The 23,929-nt window shown below is 39.5% G+C and overlaps 1 protein-coding gene and 1 long non-coding RNA gene across 2 annotated transcripts; both read left to right on the top strand.

The window, feature by feature from the left end:
• Positions 1-4,071: 4,071 nt before the first annotated feature.
• LOC131301916 (uncharacterized) lies at positions 4,072-7,180 on the top strand. Its single transcript, XR_009191474.1, has 2 exons — positions 4,072-4,728; positions 5,117-7,180. It is a non-coding gene; the product is annotated as an uncharacterized LOC131301916 (long non-coding RNA).
• An 8,806-nt stretch (positions 7,181-15,986) lies between these two features.
• LOC131301915 (agamous-like MADS-box protein AGL30) lies at positions 15,987-23,207 on the top strand. The gene is made up of 12 exons (XM_058328421.1): positions 15,987-16,162; positions 17,142-17,326; positions 18,608-18,667; positions 18,776-18,794; positions 18,919-18,983; positions 19,093-19,108; positions 19,230-19,291; positions 20,409-20,505; positions 21,076-21,123; positions 21,330-21,457; positions 21,619-22,417; positions 22,845-23,207. The coding sequence occupies exons 2-12, from the start codon at positions 17,142-17,144 to the stop codon at positions 22,920-22,922; spliced, it is 1,557 nt and encodes a 518-aa protein (XP_058184404.1). The 5' UTR covers positions 15,987-16,162; the 3' UTR covers positions 22,923-23,207.
• The last annotated feature ends 722 nt before the right edge of the window (positions 23,208-23,929 follow it).

Genomic DNA, 23,929 nt, shown 5'->3' with positions numbered 1-23,929 from the left:
TGAATATGGCATGGAAACATGGCACGGTGGTGGCGGTGGCGGCAATGCTGTGCATGTTGGTGTCGGTGCAAGCTCAAGACGTCAAAGAAACCACCAATTGCATGTCAGAATGCTACTTTCAATGCATGCAAGTCAGGGTTTTCACATGGAACGAATGCAAGAGGGAGTGCGTCAATGCTTGTGGAAAGCCATCCTATCGTGCTGCATTGTTGGAAGATGACGGCGTTCAGAAGAACCGACGACAAGAGGCGATTGAATATGGCATGTCTCTAAGTACCCTTTATCGGTAGAACCCATGTATATATGTGATGGGGGAAAAAGAGATTGAATAAAGAGATTGAAAAAGAGACTGAATATGGCATGTCAGTATACGCTTATTCATGTTCTTTGTTGATTGTACAATTGATTTCTAAATCAACGTTTGGAATTGTTTGGTCCAGTTCTTCTTCTTCTTCTATCTAGATCCTAGGCCAAATAATTGGTGTGTAGAATATTGTTATGGGAAATAACCTTTGAAAATTTATCTATATAGCCATGCGGAACGAGGAAATTCATTTACGGTAGAAATATGAGCGGGGTATAATTGGTGGGTGTGTGCCTATCATTTGTGTCTGAAATGTTTATCCACCCTTTTTTTGTTTAGCAGACTTCTTTCCTGTGAAAATCAGAAGGGGAAAACTTATGCTTCATTTTTTGAAGATAGAAGAATTTGTTCTATTTCATTCTAACACAATTTAAAAATAAAATAAAAATTCCCATTGGTTGATGATTTTCAAAACTTGATTTCATAGACCAGTTTGAAAAATAACCCATTTCTTAGAAAAACATCAAATAGATGTCCTGCTAGACGTTAATGAATGTGATATTAACTACGAGGGTTTTGTTTCATTCCTCAAAAGCCATCACGACACTTGCAGAAAATCCATCCTACAACAATGATCAGAAAACTATCTCTCCAATCCAAAGCACAAATGTTCCATGGTATTACAATGAAAAACTAATGTCCAAACATCCGGCTAACGTGAAGTCGTAGATGAATGACTGGATCGGCATAGCTTCAAATCAAGGACGAAAAGGAGCTCCTATGGATTTTCAAGAAACAGCTCCCTGATTGGCTATCCAAACGCCACGCCAGCATGCTCGAGCAACAAGACATTATAAATCTGGTGAGCGATACACCGGCGCTCCCTCATCTGCCTCGAAGTGGGTGCTAAACCAGGGCGAACCCCCCTGACACAGAGGACCTTAAGACAGGAGCAATGGGACATACCTAATATAGCAACAGATTTACCATAACATTTTTAATAAGAAAAATTCTAAAATCAGCCCAATGGGTTGACAATAGTAAGTGTGTGAATGTGTATTAAAATGTGTAAAAAAATACACAGAAATAAGTGTTTTTCTTGTCTTCTAGTGTGTTTATCGTCAGCCCAGTAGGCTGACAATAGCAATACCGTTTTGATAATTGTGCGACGCTTTTTTATGATACAGTTTGACAAAAGAACTTTCTTTTTTTTTCTTTTTGCGCGGCACATGAGAAATAAATTGACCATCATAAATCTTCATAAGAAAACAAAAGAATACACTTCGCGTGATGAATCGCCTCAACTGAATATCTGCTTGAAATCTTTTTGAGTGTGGATGGGTTTATGATCGAATTCAAGGGGTCAAAGTCGGAGTCCTTTCATTTTTGTTTTCATTCTTTTGCCCGTGATTAAAATAGAACGTTTCTCTAATATCTAGTATCTTTTTCAAATATTTTTCCCCTTTTTTTTTTAACCTGGACGTCCTTTTTTACATACGATGAGTTTTTAAACATATGTTATGTACTTCTAAACAAATGTAGAAGAATTGAAGACAATTCCAGAAACTGCATGCATGGTAGTATTTCCCTTAGATGTGACCTAAGACATGCAACCGGGGCATTGATGTACTCGAAAAAATGCACTAAAATTTAATAATTTTTTACAAATAATTTGATTTTTTTTCATATATTTAGTGAATTTTTTATACTCAGTCAAAGTAAAAAAAAAAAAAAACCCTCAATTAAATTTGTGACTATGTAGATAATATAATTCAACAAAACAAAATAAATTAAGCACAATTCATTTTTAATAATAATAATAATAATAATTTTTTATAGAGCATTGTATACATTTTTTATATATATTTTTATCACCGTTGAATTAAAATCCTAGAGTTGCCGTTGATGCAACCTAGGTAATCTGTTGTGGTCTATATTTGGTTGTGACAGGAAAAAAAAGGTCAATTGAACAAATGGTATATATGACCCTAGCCTCTACTGGTCAAAAGGCTCAGAGCATACGTATCTAATTTATATAGCATGACAGCTTTTTGGTAGCCATAACAATCATGTCCAACTAAATCTAACAATCCTTATCCTCGTGGTTGATCATATCAAACACTACTCTCTCTCCTCTGAGTTGTTTTCAAAATTGAAAATGATGAAAATGCTATTTTCATGATTAGAAACAGCTGTACTTAACAATTGTAATCCTATTAATAAAACCAATTAATCCCCACCTCTAAATATTTAGAATTCTACTTCTATAAATTGTTCATCCAGATTCTGGTTCTTTACATTGATCTCATCTTTCTCTCTACCAAACTTATAAGGCTCAAAGAAGGAGATTAAATAGTTCTTCCATACAAGAAATGGCTGGGAAAAGGGGAGCAATAATGGTCGTGATGTTGTGCATGATGGTGGTGCTGGTGCAAGCTGCGCAAGACGGCAACGGCAACGAAAAGGTGAATTGCATGCCGGAGTGCTACTTCCAGTGCATGCAAATGAGGGTTTTTACGTGGAGCGAATGCAAGCATGTTTGCGTTCACACTTGCACGAAGCTTGTCTGTGATGCCTTGATGAAATTGAAAGGTGGTGCTCGGATGGAGAGAACGGAAAAGGCCGTTGAGTATGGCTTGTCGTTGACTCTTTTTCGGTAGAATCCAGGAGATCGAAGAAGAGACTTGAATGGTTCGTACGCATTGCTCATGAGAGCCGGTTCGGTTATAATACCTTATTTGCTTGTTTCTTATTTTAATTGGTTGCCGAAAAAGTTGATGTATTTTTTCTTTTTGATTGTTATTTGATTGTACGATAAATTCATAAATGTTAACCAAATTTTATTTTCATTTAGTCCAATTCTTCGGTAGAGGTTTCCAAAGAAATCAACCAAAATCGCGAAAGTTGATACACTAAAATGAGAGGAAATATGCTAAAATGGTCTGTTCACCCATAACAGAGACCTGCAGCTGCAATAGCATACAAAATTGATAAGATTATAATAAATGTCTATGGTTGGATTGATAAGATTATAATAAATGTCTATGGTGGACGTTAGGATGCCTAAATTATCATAGAATGTGGCAGTAAAAAAGAACATTTTGCAAATTAATCATACTATATATATGTCCGGTAACAGAGCACAAATGGTGAAAAATGATCCAAATAGCTAACCACAATTGATCGGGACATAAGCCTTTTTTTTTTTAAACTGAAAAAAAATGCCCAAACCAGGAAGGCTACGACACCAAACCTGGGCATCAGAAACAAGAAGACTACAAAGATTAATCACACCATACCGGACATGAATTGAGCCGCCCAATTCGCAGCTTCATTTGCATCTCCACCGCACCAGGAGAATGATAAGGACAAGGAAACTTTCAAAGATCAAATATCGGAGAAAATATCCCTGCATTCCCGAGGGGGGTCATCCTCCAACAAACAATTGAATCATGCTTTGTTGTGCCCCTGAATTTCAATGCTTGATAAGTTTGCAGCCTTGGCTAGAACGCAAGCACAACGAATAGCCAAAGCCTCAGCCTGGAAAATGGAGGTTGCCTGGCGAAAGGGAGCTCTACCATCAATCAAATTACCTTTACAATCCCGTAACAGAAATGCTATAGCGGCAACAGAACCACTGGCAAGCATAGCAGCATCACAGTCTCTTAAAATGAGCCGTTGGGAGGGGGTACCCACCTTCGAAAGGTAGGAGAAATCCTCTGGGAAGCATGGGCAACATGAGAGGATCTTTCTGTAGCCAAAAGTCATTCCCTTCTAGACATAGCAACAAACAAAAAACAAATCACGCACAAGCGAACACACAATCAAAATACATGGTTCTTCAAATTCAGGTACGTCCACGGGAGATATATCTTCCACTATATGAAAAATAAGAGATTACAATATGAGATAAGAAAAACCCTCTCGAGCTCCTAACCCGGCTCATACATTACTTTTCACTCACCCCCAACATCTCTATTTTTCTCTCACATCTACTCTCTCTCTCACTCACAACTCACGGTGGGGGAGGCCCCAAAGGGGCTCCCGGACTTCTCTCTTCTCTCTCAGTCCCTCTCTGTTTTTCCCCACACCCTCTTCACACACGGCACAAACTGCCCCTTTTATATTTGTCCAAAAGCTTCTGACCATAATTAATGCTCCTTGCAACATACACCAATGCCAGCACACACCACACACTTTTCTCTTTCTTTTTCTTTTTCTTTTTTTCCGGTTTATTTTCCTTTTTTCACATTGGGGCAAAACCCATCAATTAAAGGATTTTTCTTGTTATATAGCTTGAAAGAACTGTATTGTTCCTCTATAAACCTCCATTAGTTCTGATTTACATATTTTTCATAGCTCACGATCTATTTGCTGACAACATTAGAAATGTTGGAGGTGAAAATGTAGCTTTTACATGTTGGGTCGAGACCCCGACCCCAATTCACACCTCCAAGCACAAGCATGAAAATAAATCAAGCACAAATGAGAGATATCCGAGGAAAAACTCCACTATGTATAAATCACATATACAAGTATGAAAAAATCTCACCGGGATAGCCACAATCCGGCTTCCCAACTCCTCTCTCTCTCCCTCACTCTAGTGGCTCTCCGACGGAGTATCCGAGCATCTCCGAAGAGCACCGCTCCACCGACGGGGAGCCACAAACCGGCTCTCTCACTGCTCTCTCTCTCACGTCTCCAGCACACACACAGAGAGTGCACACACTGCACCTTTTATACCACAAGGGGGAGTGATCCCCTGTGGTCACACCCACCCACTAAGTGTGTACCCCAACATTACATAAGTAGTTTACTCCAAAGTGAGGTGAATAAATTCTGAAAGGGAGAACAACCGGGAGCCAACCAAAGGCTGTCGGCTGATGATCAGATGGGTGCTCACAATGGTCGAGACTACAGAAAAGCAGAGCAATGCAAAGAGATACCCGGTCTGAATATGAGTGTTTTCATTGAAAACAGCCAGAATTTCATTAGTCTCAATTAGATACAAAATAGATTAAGGGGAAAATGGGCTAAAAGGAGAAGGGAAACGCATTGAATGAAGAATGCCCTCGCCCAAGCTCCCAAAAGCCACAACTACCCAGGCCAAAAGCCCCAGACACACGAAAAACTGTGGAAGGGCCCTTGGCTTGGGGACCCTCTAATGCCCAAAATCTTAACCCCTGACCCACAGATAGAGAATTGCAGGAAGGTGAGTGATTTAATTGATGAAGACCGGCATCAGTGGAAGGAGATATTGATAAAGGAGGTTTTCAATCAGAGGGATGTCGAGCAGATTCTTAGTCTACCATTGAGTAATACAGGTCAGGTGGACAGACGGATTTGGGGGAGAAGTTCAATGAGCGTATGTGGTCACTAAGGAATTACGAAGTAGGCAGAGAGGACAGATTGGGGACAGGGGGCAAACGAGTGGGAGTAGTCTGGATGAAACAAAATGGAAGCGGATATGGCACATCAAAGCACCAATGAAGATTGAATTCTTTCTTTGGCGTAGTCTGCAGAATATTTTACCGGTGGATAGTGCGCACTGGAACAAAGGCAAATTCCAATGGAGGGTATATGTCAAGTATGTGGATTGGAACAGGAGACAACTTCTCATGCACTCCTGCAATGTGATCGAGCCGTAAGAGTTTGGTTGCTAACCCCTTTTCGGTTCCAGCCTGAAGTACCAGTGGACCAGCAGTTTGGAGAGATTTGGCATAGGATGGGCCCCACAACTTCTGGGAAAATAGACTGGGATCAACTAGGCTTGTTTGCGATAATTTGCTGGAACATTCGGAGAGCCAGAGACGAATGGATATTCAATAAGAAATGGGTGGCAGAGACAGTGATACTGGATAAGGCTTTATGTGAATTCAATGAGTTTTGCGAAGCATTAGAAGAGAAGGTTTTAAGGGGTTTACAAAGGCGGGACCAGGGGACTGTGAATTCATGGGAACCGGCTCCACCCTTAGTTTCACTGAAGATTAACGTGGATGGCGCTTTTGATCAGGCGAGGAAAAAAGGAGGGCTGGGGTTCGTAATTCGAGATGACTGGGGTCGGGTCTAATTTCTTCCTTATCCTCATATAGCTATTCGTGGTTGATCATATCCAACACTACTCTCTCCTCTCGGTTGCTTTCCAAGTTGCAAAATGATAAAAATGCTATTTTCAAATTTGAAACAGCTGTACTTAACAATCGTAATCCTATTAATAAAATCAATTAATCCCCACCTCTAAATATTTAGCATTCTACTTCTATAAATTGTGCATCCAGATTCTAGTTCTCTACATTGATCTCAATCTTTTTCTCTCTACCAAACTTATAAGGCTCGAGGAAGGAGATTAAATAGTTCTTCCATACAAGAAATGGCTGGGAAAAGGGGAGCAATAATGGTCGCGATGTTGTGCATGATAGTGGTGCTGGTGCAAGCTGCGCAAGACATCAACGGCAACGAAAAGGTGAATTGCATGCCGGAGTGCTACCTTCAGTGCATGCAAATGAGGGTTTTTACCTGGAGCGAATGCAAGCATGTTTGCATTCACACTTGCACGAAGCTTGTCTGTGATGCCTTGATGAAATTGAAACGTGGTGTTCGAATGGAGAGAACAGAGAAGGCGGTTGAATATGGATTGTCATTGACTCTTTTTCGGTAGAATCCAGGAGATCGAAGAAGAGACTTGAACGGTTCGCATGCGTTGCTTAGAGCCGGTTCAGTTATAATACCTTATTCGCTTGTTTCTTATTTTAATTGGTTGCCGAAAAAGTTAATGTATTTTTTCTTTTTGGTTGTCGCTTGTGAAAGGTCCCTTGCTCTTGTTATTTGATTGTACGATGAATTCATAAATGTTAACCAAAGTTTATTTTCATTTAATCCAATTCTTTGGTAGAGGTTTATTTTCATTTAGTCCAATTTTTTGGTAGAGGTTTCCAGACAAAATCATCAAAAATCGCAAAAATTGATATTCTAAAATGAGAGGAAATATGCTAAAATGGTCTATTACCAGCAGCTGCAATAGTTTACAAAATTGATAAGATTATAATAAATGTCTACGGTTGGAGGTTAGGATGCCTAAATTATCATAGAATGTGGCAGTAAAAAAGAACATTTCGCAAATTAATCATACGATATGTCCGGTAACAGGGCACAAATGGTGAAAAATGATCCAAGTAGCAAACCCCAATTGATCGAGACACAAGTATTCTTTCTTTTTTTTTTAACTGAAAAAAATGCCCAAACAATGAAGGCTACAACACCAAACCTGGCGCATCAGAAACAAGAAGACTACAAAGATTAATCACAGCAAACCTGACATGAATTGAGCCTCTTCTTCTGAAAAGCTTGAGCAGCCCAATTCACAGCCTCATTTGCATCTCCACCACACCACGAGAATGGTAAGGACAAGGAAGCTTTCAAAGATCAAATATCGAAGAAAATAGCCCTGCATTCCCGAGGAGGGTCATCCTCCGACAAACAACTGAATCATGCTTTTGTTGTGCCCCTGAATTTCAATGCTTTGGTAAGTTCACAGCCTTAGCTAGAACGCAAGCACAATGAATAGCCAAAGCCTCAGCTTGCCTGGCAAAAGGGAGCTCAACCATCAATCAAATTACCTTTACAATCCCGTAACAGAACTGCTATAGCGGCAACAGAACCACTGGCAAGCATAGCATTATCACAGTTCGCTTAAATGAGCCGTTGGGAGGAGGTACCCACCTTCAAAAGGTAGGAGAAATCCTCTGGGAAGCATGGGCAGCATGAGAGGATCTTTCTGTAGCCAAAAGCAATTCCCTTCTAGACATAGCAGCTTTAATAATGACCTGAGTTGGGTTTACCGGAGAGTGATTGAAAATCCCTAGGTGAGTTTGGTAGGTGAAATTACCCTAGTTAGCAGTTGCCTAGGTGAGTTTGGTAGGTGAAATTACCCTCTTGCCCTCCCTCAAAAAATTGAAAATGAAGTTATTCCCTTCCTTCCAAATGAACCAACCAAGAATTGTAACTTTGCTAAGCCTCCATTAGTTCTGATTTTCATATTTTTCAGAGCTCACGATCTATTTGCTGACCAAAATTAGAAATGTGGGAGGTGAAAATGTAGTTTTACATAAGTAGTTACTCCAAAGTGAGGTGAATAAATTCTGAAAGGGAGAACAACCGGGAGCTGACCAAAGGCTGTCGACTAATGATCAGATAAGTTCAGATGGGCACTCAAAATGGTCGAGACTACAGAAATGCAGAGCAATGCAAAGAGATACCCAGTCTGAACATGATTGTTTTCATTGAAAACAGCCAGAATTTCATTAGTCTCAAATAGATACAAAAGAGATCAAAGGGGAGATGGGCTAAAAGGAGAAGGGAAACTCATTGAATGAATACCCTCACCCAAGCACCCGAAAGCCACAACTACCCAGGCCAAAAGCCCCAAAGACACGAAAAACAACTAAAAAAAACCAAGAATTTTAATGGCAAGAAGCCAACCAAACAATGTAACAGTCAACCCACAACAGAAAAAGCTTGGTACCTTTGATGCTTCTACATCTGTAGCTAGCACTGATACTGATTCAGGATCACCTCAGAGCACCACTTGTAATGCTTTCCAAACCGTAAATGATATCATCTTCAGAAAAAGGAAATGAACTATCCTTTGCTCTTAGCCAGAAAACAAGCTTCCACCTGATTATCTCACACACTTCTACACAAGCAGGATGGATGTACATTGTAGAAAATGAGTATTTCTAGCACTCCAAATACCCGATATCACAACCAGAGGTAAAGCTTCCCACAACAGAGGTAAAGTTTCCCACAACAGTTTGATCGCTTTGTTATCTTTCTTTTAAACTCGCTTCCCTTCCACCACCACCGTATCAAACGGGAAATGCAGCAACACTAGCCAAAAGCAACAGGAAGTCGCCAAAAGCAAAAGAGTCAAATTTTGTTCTAAGTTTTTAAAGGACTTCCTCTTAGTTTTATCATTTCTTCAATCCAGTTCCATCCTAATTCCACTTCTAAGCAATTGAAACAACTAATTCATCCAATTTCCAAAGAAGTCGAAATATGTACAATTCAATCGACTAGGGATAAGTTGAAATAGAGTAAAAGCTATTGTACTAGTCCCTCCACAAAACTCTCTTTGAGAGTGCGTTTTCCTGGGGAGGGGGCAGTTTCCTCCCCTTTTTCCATTCACCTTCTCTTTCCTTCTCCTTCTCCTCCCCCCTCTCCTCCCACACCCTCGGACCCTACCCTTCTGCTCTTTACTTCACCTCTGTCCTTTCTCCGCCTGATCCCTTATCATTTTCTCAAATATGGTCTTAGATTTGTTCTATGGCTGTAGCTTGATGCCACATTGCAACCACCCCGATCTAGTAGGGTCTGATCTGTACAGTGGTGGAGTCTACGACTTTTTACCAAGATGGAGACGGCTTGGTGGAGCTTCTAAGGCTAGAGATGTGGAGGAAGTAGTTTTATCTCTCTTTTTTAAGTTTTCTTTCCTCCCTGTGTCATGGTTTTTTTTTACGGTTGTATTGTAATAATACCTCCATTGTAGAGGTTCCTATATTCTTTCATTTTTCTTTCATCTCTGTGGAGGTTTTCAGTTATGCCTATATTGTAATAATACCTCTTGTGTAGAGGTTATAAGTCCTCTCTACGTGGAGATATGTAGTCTACCCTTTGCTTTCTCCTCCTTTCATGGAGACTTCTTTTTCTCTTCTGAGAGTTTTATCACACACCGATGTACTTTATTGTTTGATATAAATCATAGATGTAATATAAGTAGGTTTTGCATCTAAAGATAAACTTAGTTCAAAAAATCTAAAATAAACCAACCGGGGTACAATTCCACTCAAATATTTGCAGCGAATCATCAAATCGAGAGAGACATGAAGGTTTTTTTCTGAGAATGAAATCATTGCATTGAACAACTTAATTCCAACTGGACAAGTTTACAAACTTCAGAGGGCAGAGCACTAAGGGAGGGAGGGGGAAGCCTATTCCTGTTGCACTTTTTTGCTACCCAAGTTGCACACCGGTTAGCTTTGCGATCACGCCAAGAAAATTTAGCTACAAAAGGATTACAAAGAGATTTCATGTCTTCCAGCATACTATCCCTCACCAAGCAGATGCTAGCAGAATCGTTGGAAAGAAGCTTGACTAGGCATGAACAATAAGTTTCAAAGATAGCTTGAGGAATCTGAAGGCTTTCAGCCATCGAGCAGGCTACTCTAATTGTCCAGGCTTCAGCAGCAAGAGCAGAACCTAAATTAATCCTGCCATAATTTATTTCACTAACCTTTCCAGAAGGGTCCCGAGCTATGATTGCAAAAGCTGCATGTTTACTTGATGGGTTGAAAGCCGCACCACAATGGAATTTCCAGAAACCCAAAGGTGGACGTTGCCACGAGGTAGCATTACTATCCACAAGAGCATGGGTAACACAAGGATTCAACTGAGCGTAAACAGCACGAAGATAATCTCCCTCGGCCGTGAGGGCTGCCGTCAAAGTGGAGGTAGGATCTGGGGTTAAATTGGAGAAGATGTAATCATTCCTTATTCTCCAAATACCCCAGCAGATTTGGGCAATAAGAGCCAAGGAAGCCTTAGGGGTGATGGGGGATTCACCAGATTATCAAACCATTTGGCGGCTGAAACAATACTCTGAATAGGGTCATGGAATGAGAGGCCACAGTTACTCCAGATGCTGTGGGTCCAACTGCACCTAAAGAGGGTGTGCTCAATTGTTTCCACCTCTAGAAGGCAAATAGGACAGAGAAGGCTTCGAGAGCCTTTTCTTTTGAAAAGATTCTCCTTAGAAGCGATGGCATTCTTCAAGACTCTTAAAATGAAATGTCGAATTCTGGGATGGCAAGGGAGTGTCCCAATGGTTTTCCAAGTGTTCACAGAGGTTGTAAAGGAAGAGCTGGGGGAGCCAGAATGGCGAGAGGATGTTGTTGGCTAAGTGATACCCTGACTTCACAGTATAAATTCCAGAAGGATCGTGATCCCAGATAAAAGAGTCATTCTGATTGGTCGAGGTTATAGGGGTGGAGGTTATGATGGAATATATGTGGCTTGGGAAGATGGAGTGAAGAAGATTGAGGTTCCAAGACTTGGTGTTTGGGCAAAATAAATCCTTAACAACGGATGGACAGTTATTTGTAGGACGGGGACCAAGAGTGATGAGCTGGTGGTTCGAGAAAAGCCATTTATCCTCCCAAATGTTGATTGACTCACCATTACCGAGTTTCCATACCAAGCCTTTCTTGATTAAATCTCTACCTTCAAGAAGACTAGACCAAACCCAAGAGGGAGAAGCCCCCCTTTTAGCCTCCATAGGATTAGAAGTTGGGAAATAGGAGGCTTTGAGGACTTGAGCCCAAAGAGACTTCGGGTTTTTGAGCATCCTCCAGAACTGCTTACCAAGGAGGGCCTTGTTAAAATAGGCAAAGTTTCTATACCCCATACCTCCTTGAAATTTTTCCGAAGCCATGGAATCCCATTTGCACCGGTGGCTTTTGCTACCACAGTCCTTCTCACCACACCCGAAGCAATTGATAATAGAACTCAAATGTTTGCACAAGGATATAGAAAATTTGAAGCAAGTCATGGGATATGCTGGGATGCCTTGAGCAACAGACCTGATAAGGATCTCACAGCCAGCCTCGGCTAGTATGCATTTCTTCCAACCTTGGGTTTCGGAAAGGATTCTGTCCCTCACAAAAGCAAGAGCTTGCTGTTTGGATTTAGTCCAGTGAGTGGGAAGACCAAAGTACTTTGCAGCATCAGTCATAGAGGACATTCCCATTTCCTGAAGAATTTGATTTTGGAGATCAGGTGAAGTATTTGGAGAGAAAGACTTCAGATTTACGGAAATTAACAGTTTCACCGGAAGCCAGACCAAAGAAGTGAAGTACTTCCTTGATAACATGACAATTGGAGACCGTAGCTTCAAGGAAGATCAAGGAATCGTCTGCAACGAGGAGATGAGACAAGTTGGGCCCTCTATTGCGGATCCTCAGGCCAGAAAGAGTTTTACGAGAGATGGCTTCAGATATCATACTGGACAGTCCATTGGCAACGATAAGAAAAAGGTATGGGGAAAGAGGATCCCCATGACGGAGGCCCCTAGAAGGAGAAATGGAGGCTATCTGAGAACTATTGGCCACAACATTGTACTCCACAGAGGTGATACAATCCATAATCCAACCAATCCAGGTATTACAAAAACCCATTTTCTCCATTTCAGATTTAAGGAAACACCATCGAACGCGATGGAAGGCTTTATCGAGGTCCAATTTGATTGCCATGAACCCCTTGGGACCCTTCTTTTTATTTTTCATATAATGGAACACCTTGTGGGCAACAATAATGTTATCCTGAATCTGCCTGCCCGAAACTAAGGCGACTGGGAAAGGGAGTCAATGTTCTGGAGAAGAGGTTCGAGCCTGTTGGCCAAAACTTTTGCGACGATCTTGTATGCAAAATTGCAAAGGGTGATCGGACGAAAGCGCCCAGGTTTCTTCTTGGGTACAAGGACAATGTTGGTCTTGTTTAGGTCTTTCGGAAGCGGAGCTCCTCCGTCGAAGAACTCTCTAATGCCATGGCAAATGTCAGGTTTTATAGTAGGCCAATGCTTCTGGTAGGAAACACCCGAGAACCCGTCCGGGCCCGGGGGTTTACGAGGACCCAGTTGGAAAACAGCGAGTTCAATCTCGGCATCGAGGACGGATTTACACAGAGAACGGTTGTCATGGTCGGAAATGGACCGAGGGGCATAATTATTATCATTGTTATTGTTAGGGAGAGAAGGAGTCGAAGGGAGGACAGGGTTATCATCGGTGAATGGAGAAGAGAAGTACCTCTTGATTATAGTGTCAGCAATCTCCTTCGGGGAAACAGGCAGTGCCGGCCGCCATGTTTGGGTTGCCCGAGCCCGAGCTTGGTTGCGGTTCTTTGGAAGCGGTCCGTTCATCGGACTCAGTTCTTGAGCTGAATGATGGTTAAGGTCTCTCTGATGAGAGACATGGAGTTGAAGAAGGTGGGAAGATAGTTACAAGGTTGAGGGTCGACCGTGTGATTCTTGAAATCAAGAACCTCCATTTGAGGTGGTTTTACTGCAAATCGATACACCAAGGTTAGTTAGCACTTAGCATTAAGATCGATACAGCAAGCACGAAATTGACAGAGATGATGTTGATGTCCAATTTTGCATGGTTGATCCGTGCATTTTGATAGAATGAAATTGACAATGGAATAAAATTGATATTGGAATGGAATTTTAGGAAATGAGAGTGAAATATTTCATTCTCAAGTTTGGTTTTCTCATCCACATCATCCACAATGGAAGGTTGTGGCAATAATAGTTTTTGAGATGGAAAAAGTAATTTTTAGAGTGGCAATAGTGAATTTTGAAGTAATACAAATGTCAGTGGAATGACAATTTCTTTACCAACGTGGATAATGATTCTATTTAAAATGATTATTTCATTATTTAATGGTAAACCGCATATTAAAATAAGTATTTCATGGAATGACCATTTCGTTCCAACGTTAATTTCATCGAACTAAACATACTCTAAGCCTTTGGGAACGAATCCCTACAAAACAAGTCTAATGACCGGTGGTGTTTTTGATCGTGAACCCTCCAGCTAGCCTTATTTATAGGTGTCACAAGGTCGTGTGAAGCTGTAATGGGTTCCACGGAGTGGATATTGATCACGTGATCAAAAGATAATGAAGTAGTGGGCATGGATCATAGAGTAGTTGAAGTTGTGGCATGATTTGTGAAATGACCCAACCATTTTATGGATTTCCTCACTGTGCGAACCTGCCGAGCACCGGCTACGTGTCATACCTGTAGTTCTCGGCATTTAGTGTTAAAAAATTCATGCTAATCAATACAAATATACTAGTCGGATCAATCAGGAGAAGATTATATATGGCGATTTACCTCACTGGAAAATGAACACTAATTGTACGAGAATTACATTCCAAACGACCTCTAAGGAAAATCTGTCTCTCCAAAAACCCAGAGTTTCAAATCATTTGAAAAGAACGGTGTTGTAAGGTTACACACGGTTACACACACCTCCTGTCTTCAAAGTGTGAGTTTAAGATCAATAATAAACGGCACCGTATTCCGGAATATACTGATTTTGTGGTCATATTTAGATGCGAGGTCTACACTAACTAAACAGCCTCGTACGGTTGAACAGGAAGAAAAGTTTGCTTTATCGGTTTTATATTCCATTATTTCGGTTTTTCCACGTTGGATACATGCTTTTTTGTTTTTTGAAAAGTTCATTTATCTGCTTTTTATTCAGTTTGTGTTAACATCTATTGGGAGTTTTGAAGTTTGCCCAGGCCTCCGAAATTTTTCTTGTGCTATATAGACCGAGCATTTGTTCTACCCAAACAAATTGTTGTGAACTCTACTCCAAAGTCCATACAGAGTGTGTGTTTATACTACACCATCTCTGTGTTTATTTGAATTAAAACCATGGCCACTAAGCTTGATATTTTTGTAACCATTGTGGCATTCTTTCTTGCCTATAGCACAATTAGTGTTGCATCAGCTCCACTCAATCAAACAGCAATCGATGACTACCTTAATTCTATTCCGATCAACCAAACACTGATGGATGAATGGTTCAAGACATTCATCACTGATCTCACACATCCGTGATATCAACAAAGAAAGTTGCCCCACAGCTTAAGGTGCCGTTCCAACTCTACAGTAAAAAAAACTTTTACAAAAAGAAGGTTTTTTAAGTTCAAATATAATGAAAATGAAAAATATTTTTTTAATTTTTTTTGCACTGTTTTAAAATCTCGATGAGATCTATCAAACAAGATCCATATTGATAGGAAAAATATTTACATAAACACATTATTTTTGAGCTTGAAAAACCTTCTTTTTCTAAAACTTCCTTTTACTGTTGAGTTGGAACACCCTCTAAGTAGCTCTCCACCCCATGACTCTTCTAAACGAGTTAGTAACAATATTTAATTAAGCTGTTGTACACACAAATTGATATAGAATGTTGTTTCATATGCCTGTTCATCAATGATACTATACCTTATAAATGTATTCATCTTATTGAAATACTTTTAAGTATGCCATTTGGATCATTATTGAGCAGTGATTTCTCATTGATTACAAGGAGATTGTCGCCCAACATAAGGTATTATAGAGAAACTCCAACTGAGCAACAAAAAAAAAAATGGCATTGCAAATAGCACTCCACCGTTGCACCAACAATGCTATTTTTTTTTTTTTTTGGAAAGCGACAAAGCATCACTATTTGCTCACCTCAGCCCGCTAAGCGGAAGATAATATGTCAATAATTCCAAACAAGTTCGGATATCAATGCATATATCAAGAATATTAGTATATTTTCACAAATATCAATATATATTTTTCGGATATCAATAAACTTTTTACCTATTATCCTATACTATTTGGGCTCAAGTTAATCTCCTGAGTTTTTTTTTTTTTTTTTTTTGGGGGGGGGGGGGGGGGGGAGGGGGAGTTCCAAAATGAATCATCGTTGGGGGGGGGGGGGGGGGCGGGCGGCGGGTGGGGATGGGGGCGAAGTCCAAAATGAATCATAGTTGAGGAGGGTTCAATGTAATTTATCCTCATAACCGATAATTCCTCACGCGGGTAAATTTTGACCGATTTGTTCGCCCGCTCATCCGTGTATTGCAGAGCCATCTGCATGACGATGCGCTTCTCTCTCTCTCTCTCTCTCTCTCTCCCCCCTTTTATGGTGACTGCAATCCCCAGAGAAACCCATCCGTCCCGCTCTCTGTCTGTCGGACCGCGCAGCATCGAGCTATTTTCTCTGTTTCCTCATCAAGGTACTTCTTTTCTGGACCTCTTTTCCATTATTTTATCTCAAATGCTTTGTTTGCTTTCATGCATTAAGGGTTTTCAGAGTGTAATTAACTTCGAGTCGTCAAAGAATTTCGTGCATTGCTAGCAAGGTCGAATCTCACGAAGGGTTATCGTTCCAAATCTTGGGGCAACTAGAGTCGTTAATTTCAGGGCCTCGGGATCAGTTGAGGTGTCCGGTCGTTAACTTCAGGGCCTTGAGATCAGTCGAGGTGTGTGCAAGTTGACCCCAGTTATAGAAAAAAGAAAAAAGGATTTAGAGCATTGATCCCTTGGGGGAGCCCAGCGGGTAATTCAGTTTGATGTAATGTATGAAAGGGAGTAGTGTTGGGTTTGTGAAGTTTTATTCAGTGTTGGTTTGTCACTTAGCCGATTACATTTAAGTATAACGTAGTAAACCCTAGCATATAAATTGGTGATGTAAACCTAGGATATTGTACTTAATTACACAATTGGGGAAACACTTAAATGTGTGTTTTTCTTTCTGTTTTTGATTAGTGTCTGTTGGGTCGTATCCGCAACAACAGTCAACTAGTTTGTTTCATCATCTAGGGTCCTTAGCCCTTTTAAGACATTTCATTTCAAATACTTCAAATGATTTCTGAAATTAGGGGGTTTTTTGGGTCAGAGTTTTTAATCATAAAATTTAAAGTTTTGTCATCTTGATATATACTTCAGTCTGATGCACTGGATAAGAGGAATTGTTGATTTCTTTATCTGGGTACTTGTTTTCTTTAGCCCTTATGTGATATTTCATTGCAAATTCTATATTTAATCTTGTTTCCAGTAACCCCAATCCACTCTGGTTGTTTTGTCTTCCGGGCATGCTCTTCAGTTTGATGCACATTATGAAAGTTTTGGGAACTGTTTGTTGACTATTACGATGCCAGATTTTCAACTGTAAGGTTTTAGAAAATTGGGTTTAATTTTGCCAATGAAACGCAGATGGGACGGGTCAAATTGAAGATACAGAGGTTGGACAGCAGTGCTAATCGCCTAACTACCTACTCGAAGCGGAAGAATGGGCTTGTCAAGAAAGCTGAAGAAATATCAGTGTTGTGTGACATTGACATTGCCGTGCTCATGTTCTCGCCAACCGGAAAGCCAGTCTTTTGGAAAGCAGATAACAGGTATTCCTTACCTTCAAATTTTTTACATTTATATTCACCATAAAAAAATTACATTTATATTCTCATTAAAAATTAGTAGGATAAGTTTGGCATCTGCTGATGACCTAGCTCACGAAATAAAATTTAGAAGGGAAAAAAAGGAGACAAGGCATCATACTGAGGCTTTGTCTAGAGAGAAAGCTTTAATCTTTTGGTGAACCATTACATTACGCTAGGGTACAGGTTGTTGAAATTTGTCTTCTCCTCGCCTTGGACTTCTGTATTGCTGATAGGCATGTGACTGCTTTGAAATTCGCGCAGAGAATTTTAACATGAAAGTTTATGAACGTTAAAACTGTAAAATAAAGCACGTGTACAGGTACCAGTTGGTTTGTAGATTCAACCCAACACACACACTCAATCGCACAAAGAGTAAATCAAGCAAGAACAGAAAGAAACCATGGAGAGATTTTTACATGGTTCAAAAGTTGTGTAGCTCGGTACATCCATGGCTGACACCAATTTCTACAATAAATCGGATGAAGCAGTACAGATTACTCCCTCCATCCCAAAGTTATTTCTCCCTTTTTGGAAATCCAACATTTTAAGGAGATAGAATCATTATTCATTACTCTTCAAAACATATAAATTTCCAAAAGTATTCTTCTTCTTGAAATGTAATGATTACTTTTAGTCTTTAGTGCATTTTCCCCTGCACTTTTGGTTTGAATTTTGATATGGGAATGAAGGAATCGTTCAATTTTTTCTCCTTGAATAGTCAAACTGGACAAGGATTATAGAACATTTGAAAAAGGAAAGATAGACTACAATTTTGAGATGGAGGGACTAGAGAGTACAACAGTTGCTGTGTACACAGTACAACATGAATTTATATCACAGGGTTAACATCACTAATTACCGTTATACCCTTGACTAAATTTACAGTACCAATTACCGCGACCTGACCGAGAAGGGCGAACCCTGACAAAGTTTGGCAATTAGCAAACCAAGAGTGAATCTGGCTTCGCAATCCCAACCCCAATGGCTAAGTCGATGTGGGAAAACATACAAAAAAGGGTAATCGTGCATTATACATTCTCCAAACTTTCAGCGTAGTTTGGTTCTGAGAGCGTCAAATAGTAATAAGTTAAGAACACAAATGCAGCTTTATCCAATTATGCTTATGATGATTGCCATGTTGCACCTATATTCTTTTGTTCAATCGAACTTCTATTGGTATTTCAACCATTGCTGTCTCTTATTGTATGCATTGTTCTGAGCCCCTTTTTTTCACTTGTTAAGTACCATCGAAGGAATTGTTCGAAGATTTGCGGCAACAACTCCCCACGAAAGGGTGAAAAGGTGATACCAACTAGTTTTACTATCTTGGAAAACCATTTATTTTAAATTAGTTCTTTGTTAAACGCTATCGGAGTTGGAATTGAACTGTTCTTTACTGGATTGGAACAGGAAGTTGGAGACCGTCGCGGTAACTTCCTATAACAATAACATTCCATCCTTTTCTATTAATTTGATTTGTTGTCTTGATGTGTGTTTTATTATACGGATACTCCACTTTACTATTTGTTTGTACTTTTCTGTCTGAATTCTAGACTTTAAGGAGGGTCTACAAGAATTCGGATCACGAAATGGTTGTACTAGATTACTTGGGTTCAAGGTACATGACACATTGGTTTAGTCGATTCTCTGTTTCTTATGTACTGATCTTTTATGGACAATTTCCTGAGCTTAAACTATTTTTGCATTCTTTATGTCTTTTATTGCAGTCATCAATCAGTTGAGGTATTATCCAAAACCAGCTAAATGATGCATGATTCCTGTAAAAATAACATATACTCTAAGTTGATGATACTGACACTAGTGGCTTTGTTTTTTCTTTGCATTTTTAATCTGCTTCTGGCAGGATATGACGAAACAAGCAAGTTCATTGCGAACTCAACTTTCTGAAATCCAGCAGAGACTGAGGTTCACTGACATTTTCATTTAGATGTATTTATTTAAATGTATGCACAAATAAAAGCCTGTTGCGCTCATTGACTGTGAATGTTTCTAATATTTATTCAGCTTCTTTTGTTTTTCATTATTATGTCTTTCAGTTCAAGACGTTTGATATTTAGGGTCTCGTGGCACTGTTGACCTTAATGTGGAACCTGTTAGTTTGTTTCTCATTTTTGGTTCCTTTTTCTTTGTACCCAATCCACAAATCTATCCTATATTTACCTACATTTAGCCTCATGTGACGAATCCAGTCACCGAACAGATGATATATTTCTCTCACAGTAACTTCCTACTAAAAGATCTCTTTGGTTTAATAATTTCATGAGAATGGAACTTTGTTGAGTGGAATGATATTTTAAGAAAAAAACACACTATTGTCTTAGATATCAGGATTTGGAAGAATGCAAAACCGAATATAGACGATGATTCAATCTAGCCAACATCAAATAGACGGGAAGCATGGTTCTCCCTGAGTTTTTTGGTAAGGGATAAGTAGATGCTCCATTGGGGGAAACAAGCTTGTAAACATCCAAAATCAGCTTATCAGCCTATGACTTGAGACTAAAATGCACTGAAAAAGGATTCGAAGCATTCAAGTTTAAAAACTTACCAAAAAGGCAAAGATTAACATGCTTGCTGCAGGGGAAAACTAATGTGGCAGGAGATGCTGTGGTCCATTGGTTATATGGTAAAATGGAACCAATTGATTGGAACACAAAGCTTTGTTAGGTTTGGATACTACAGTTTATGGACGATGCATAGTTAGGCCAGGTTTGGATTTCGTCGTCAGGTGAGACATGTTATGCACGGTGGACTTTCATCTGAAATATAGTTTCGGCTACTCATTGGCCATTTCCCTAGTTCCTATCTTATAGTCTTTTCTTTAACTATGATAGCCTTACTTGAAACAGAATATATTGTTATTTGTTGTTCATAATATAGTTTATCTTGCATTATCTATTGTTGTAGACATGTAAGTTCTTTATATTTTTGGGTTTTGTAAGTATTCCTCTTTATTTGATTTCAGTAAAGACATGCTGTTATTTACAACCTTACTTTACTTATTGGTTTTTGGATTCTGCAGTGATTGGACTGACCTGGACAAGATTGATAGCGTAGATTTTCTGGAGCAAATGGTGGCTTATACTGGGAAATCGCTTGCTCAAATTCGAGAAAAGAAAGTATGCCCCTCATTCGTTGTGGATGCTATCATTTGAGAAAGTTTAGCACCTTAGCTAATCGATAATCCATGTTGCAAGAGCTAAGTTACGTTACAGATGTTGGTGTGTCTAAGCTTAGGACTTCCTAAACCCAAAGGGTAGGTTAATAGGGGATACATACACAAAGTTTATTTAAGTTATGGGGAACGATGTGCACGTTTAAGTCCACCATAGCTGTCATAACTGTGATGAGATACTATTGATGTCCATTTTTGGAAATACATGGATCTTAGTATGAAAAGGATCTCCTTTTCCATTTGGGAAACAGAGGTGGTTTATCTTTATTTAGCTGCATAAAAGTTGCGGTCATCCAATTCAGATTAACAAAAGTATTGATTCCCACCTAAAGAGGTCTTTAGTTCAAGAGTTGAGACAAAACACAAATTATTTGTTCTGCTGTATTAACCACGTATAATCTTGAGCAACCCAGTGTGGATAATAACTTGTAATTTAAATTCGACGATATCTGTTATCTATCTTGTGGTATTTCATCCTGTTTTGGTGACACTATTTTGTATCTACTCTTGACAGGAAAACATCGGAAAGCAACAATTCTTGGCACAAGGGTGCCATTACCAGGTAATGGAATGCTCCTAAGAGCCCAAGAAGCCTTGTTACAAAATCAGGACCAAGTGCATTATGGTCATGTCTTTTGTGTCTTTTAAGGCCATATTCGTTCTTTTGGTAGTAAACGCTTACTTCCAAAAACTGTGCTTCTGTTATGTTCATGAATTCTTCTCTCCTTGTGTTTACAAAAACATTTTATCATACCTCTTATATTGCAGTCGCCCAATGGAGACCATCTACGTATGAGTTTGGATGATGAGCAACAGGGCCGACATTGTTCATGGGTAGAGAATGATGGAAGTCAACCTAAAGTCTCACCAGAGGAGATGTTACTGCTTTCCCAAAGGTTAGTGGTGTGGATATCAGTTTAGCATTATTAAACGAACACATGAAGTTGAAACACTCACAAATTGAAACACTCACAAGTTGTAACCCCACTTACTTTTGCTAGATTCGTATCTGTGATAGAAACTTTTAACTCATCACTAAACAGTGTCTTTTATCTAGGGAGAAGGAGCTTTCTGCTGGCAACTCATTGGCAAATTATACTGATTACCTTGGCGTAGAGGGCATTGCTTCTGGGCAAAAGATGGACATCCAGTCCGAGTTTCTCAGAACTGAAGTTTTGAGGAATGAGTTAATTGGTTTAAAAACTGAAACCTTGAGAAACCAGTTGACAAAAACTCAAAACTTGAAGAATGAGATGTTACAAAGAGAACCCTCGAGGATGGAGTTGCACAATATCGAGTTTTTGTCAAACGAGGTGAACAAAAATGGGAGTTTAATTATGGAGTTGAAGAAATTGGATTCCATGAGGAACGAGCTGATTGAAACCACAACCTTGGCCAATGTCTTCTTGAAACCTGGATCCTTGGGGGACGAGTTGATTAAAACCGAATCCTTGAGGAACCAGTTAATTAATACAACATCGATGGGGAATGAGTTACATGAACCGGAATCTTTGAGGTTGCAATTGTGTGAGCAGGACTCTTACCCATTACACAATTTTGAGACCCAACCTAATCAGAACTTTGAACCGGTACAACAGATGAACCTTGAAGAAAGTATTGGTCCTACCAATAACAGACTTGAACCAGTGCAACAAACAAACTTGCAGCAAATTATTTATCCTCCGGATAACAGATATGAACAAACACAACAGATGATGTTTGAACGAAGAATCGGTGACTTTTGTGGTGAAGGGAACTCTGATCTTCAACTTGGTTATAGTTCTAATCATTGTAGCTGGGCTCCTACATCCGGACCTTTTGTTGCGGATACTTTTAACGAGCATTTATACACCCAGGCAAGTTTGTTAGCATTCTTTCGTTCTTTTTTCTAGTGGCATAGCTTTACTTTACTCCATGGCTCATGTCATATTTAATTCTAGTGCATCCTTAGTAGTGGTTGGAATCCTGTAGAGAACATGTTTATAGAATTGTTGGAAGAAGAATATTTGTTTTCACAGCATATGTAGTACCTTCCACGCTACTTTAGCTATTCAACATTTTAATGTGCGTGAGACCATCGTAGCTAACGAGTTTCAAGTTTTTGGATTGACATCAAAGCTCTGTATTAATTACACAATCGGACTGAAATGTCATCATAGCTGAATTGACTGCGTATCTAAATTTAAGTTTTGTAGTTCTTTTTCACATCTTCCATAACATGTGAGATTTGCATTTTGGTCTACTAAAATTGTATCTAATGACCAATTCGGATGCTTCTTTCAGCAACTCTATCCAGTCGACAGCCACACAGCGAAGGAGCAACACTATTCAGTTGATGTTCATGTGGACAAGGAGCATTGATCTGACCGGCGAGCATCTCAGTCTGACATCGATCTTTCTGGGTATATCGGAACATTTTACGATAAGACTGCACGTGTTTCCTTGGACACCCGCTTCTTTTTCCTCTCGAGATCACTTGTGGTAGCCAAAATTGTATCTTTCGACCCCTGTGAATATGCTATTTGTGTAATACTGACGTATCTTCTGGTTCATTAAAACAGTGCTTATAATAGCATTATAACCTCAAAACCAATGAGGAATTTAAGTAAAAATCTTATGAATAAGTGTGAATTTAGTTTCTTCAAATATCGTATCTCAGGGTATTTTACCCTGTCGCTTATTTCTCAGGGAATTTTACACCTTTAGAAAATTATTTCTCACTCTTGGCATTTGATAATACATGAATGGTCATAACCCATTAGCGTTGAGCTAGTGGTCAAGACTTGAGACTTAGGGGATTGCTCCCTTCTACGGTCTCAAGTTGAAAACCTCTAAAGTGCTATCAATTATATATTTTGTGGGTAGTCCTTATAATATTTTATTCTGGCTTTAATTGAGACCCCCACAAGTAGGTGGTGAGATTGATTTCTCAGAAATAGTCAAAATGCACGTATGCTGGCTTGGACAGCGGAATTATGAAAGAAAAAAAAACATGGTCATCAGTTTGGAATGCTAGCAATGTGACTGCTTTGCAGATCAACTTTCATCTTTAAAGTAGGAAAAAGGGTGAAAGTAACATAGAATAAGGCTAATTCTTGTGGCATGCCCATCATAAGGCTAATACTATAAAGATTCCTAAACCTTTGAAATTTCAAAATCTAGTTGCTTATAGTTTGGCTCCCTTGTTCACGAAATTTTGATTCCCTCCCTACACGGATACACCAACAGATATGAACAATCAAAATACTTCATGCAACCTAAAAATATTAAAATCAATAACTCAAATCCCAAGTAATTCGCATACGCTAGATTTTATGCGCAATCTAATGACCATCTGAAAGCTGGATGAACAGTACTGCTGCAAGAGC

This window comes from Rhododendron vialii, chromosome 9a (genome assembly GCF_030253575.1).
Source record: "Rhododendron vialii isolate Sample 1 chromosome 9a, ASM3025357v1".
Classification (NCBI taxonomy): Eukaryota; Viridiplantae; Streptophyta; class Magnoliopsida; order Ericales; family Ericaceae; genus Rhododendron; species Rhododendron vialii.
The sequence above is the reverse complement of the archived record's forward strand: the minus strand, read 5'-3'. Positions and strand labels throughout refer to the sequence as shown.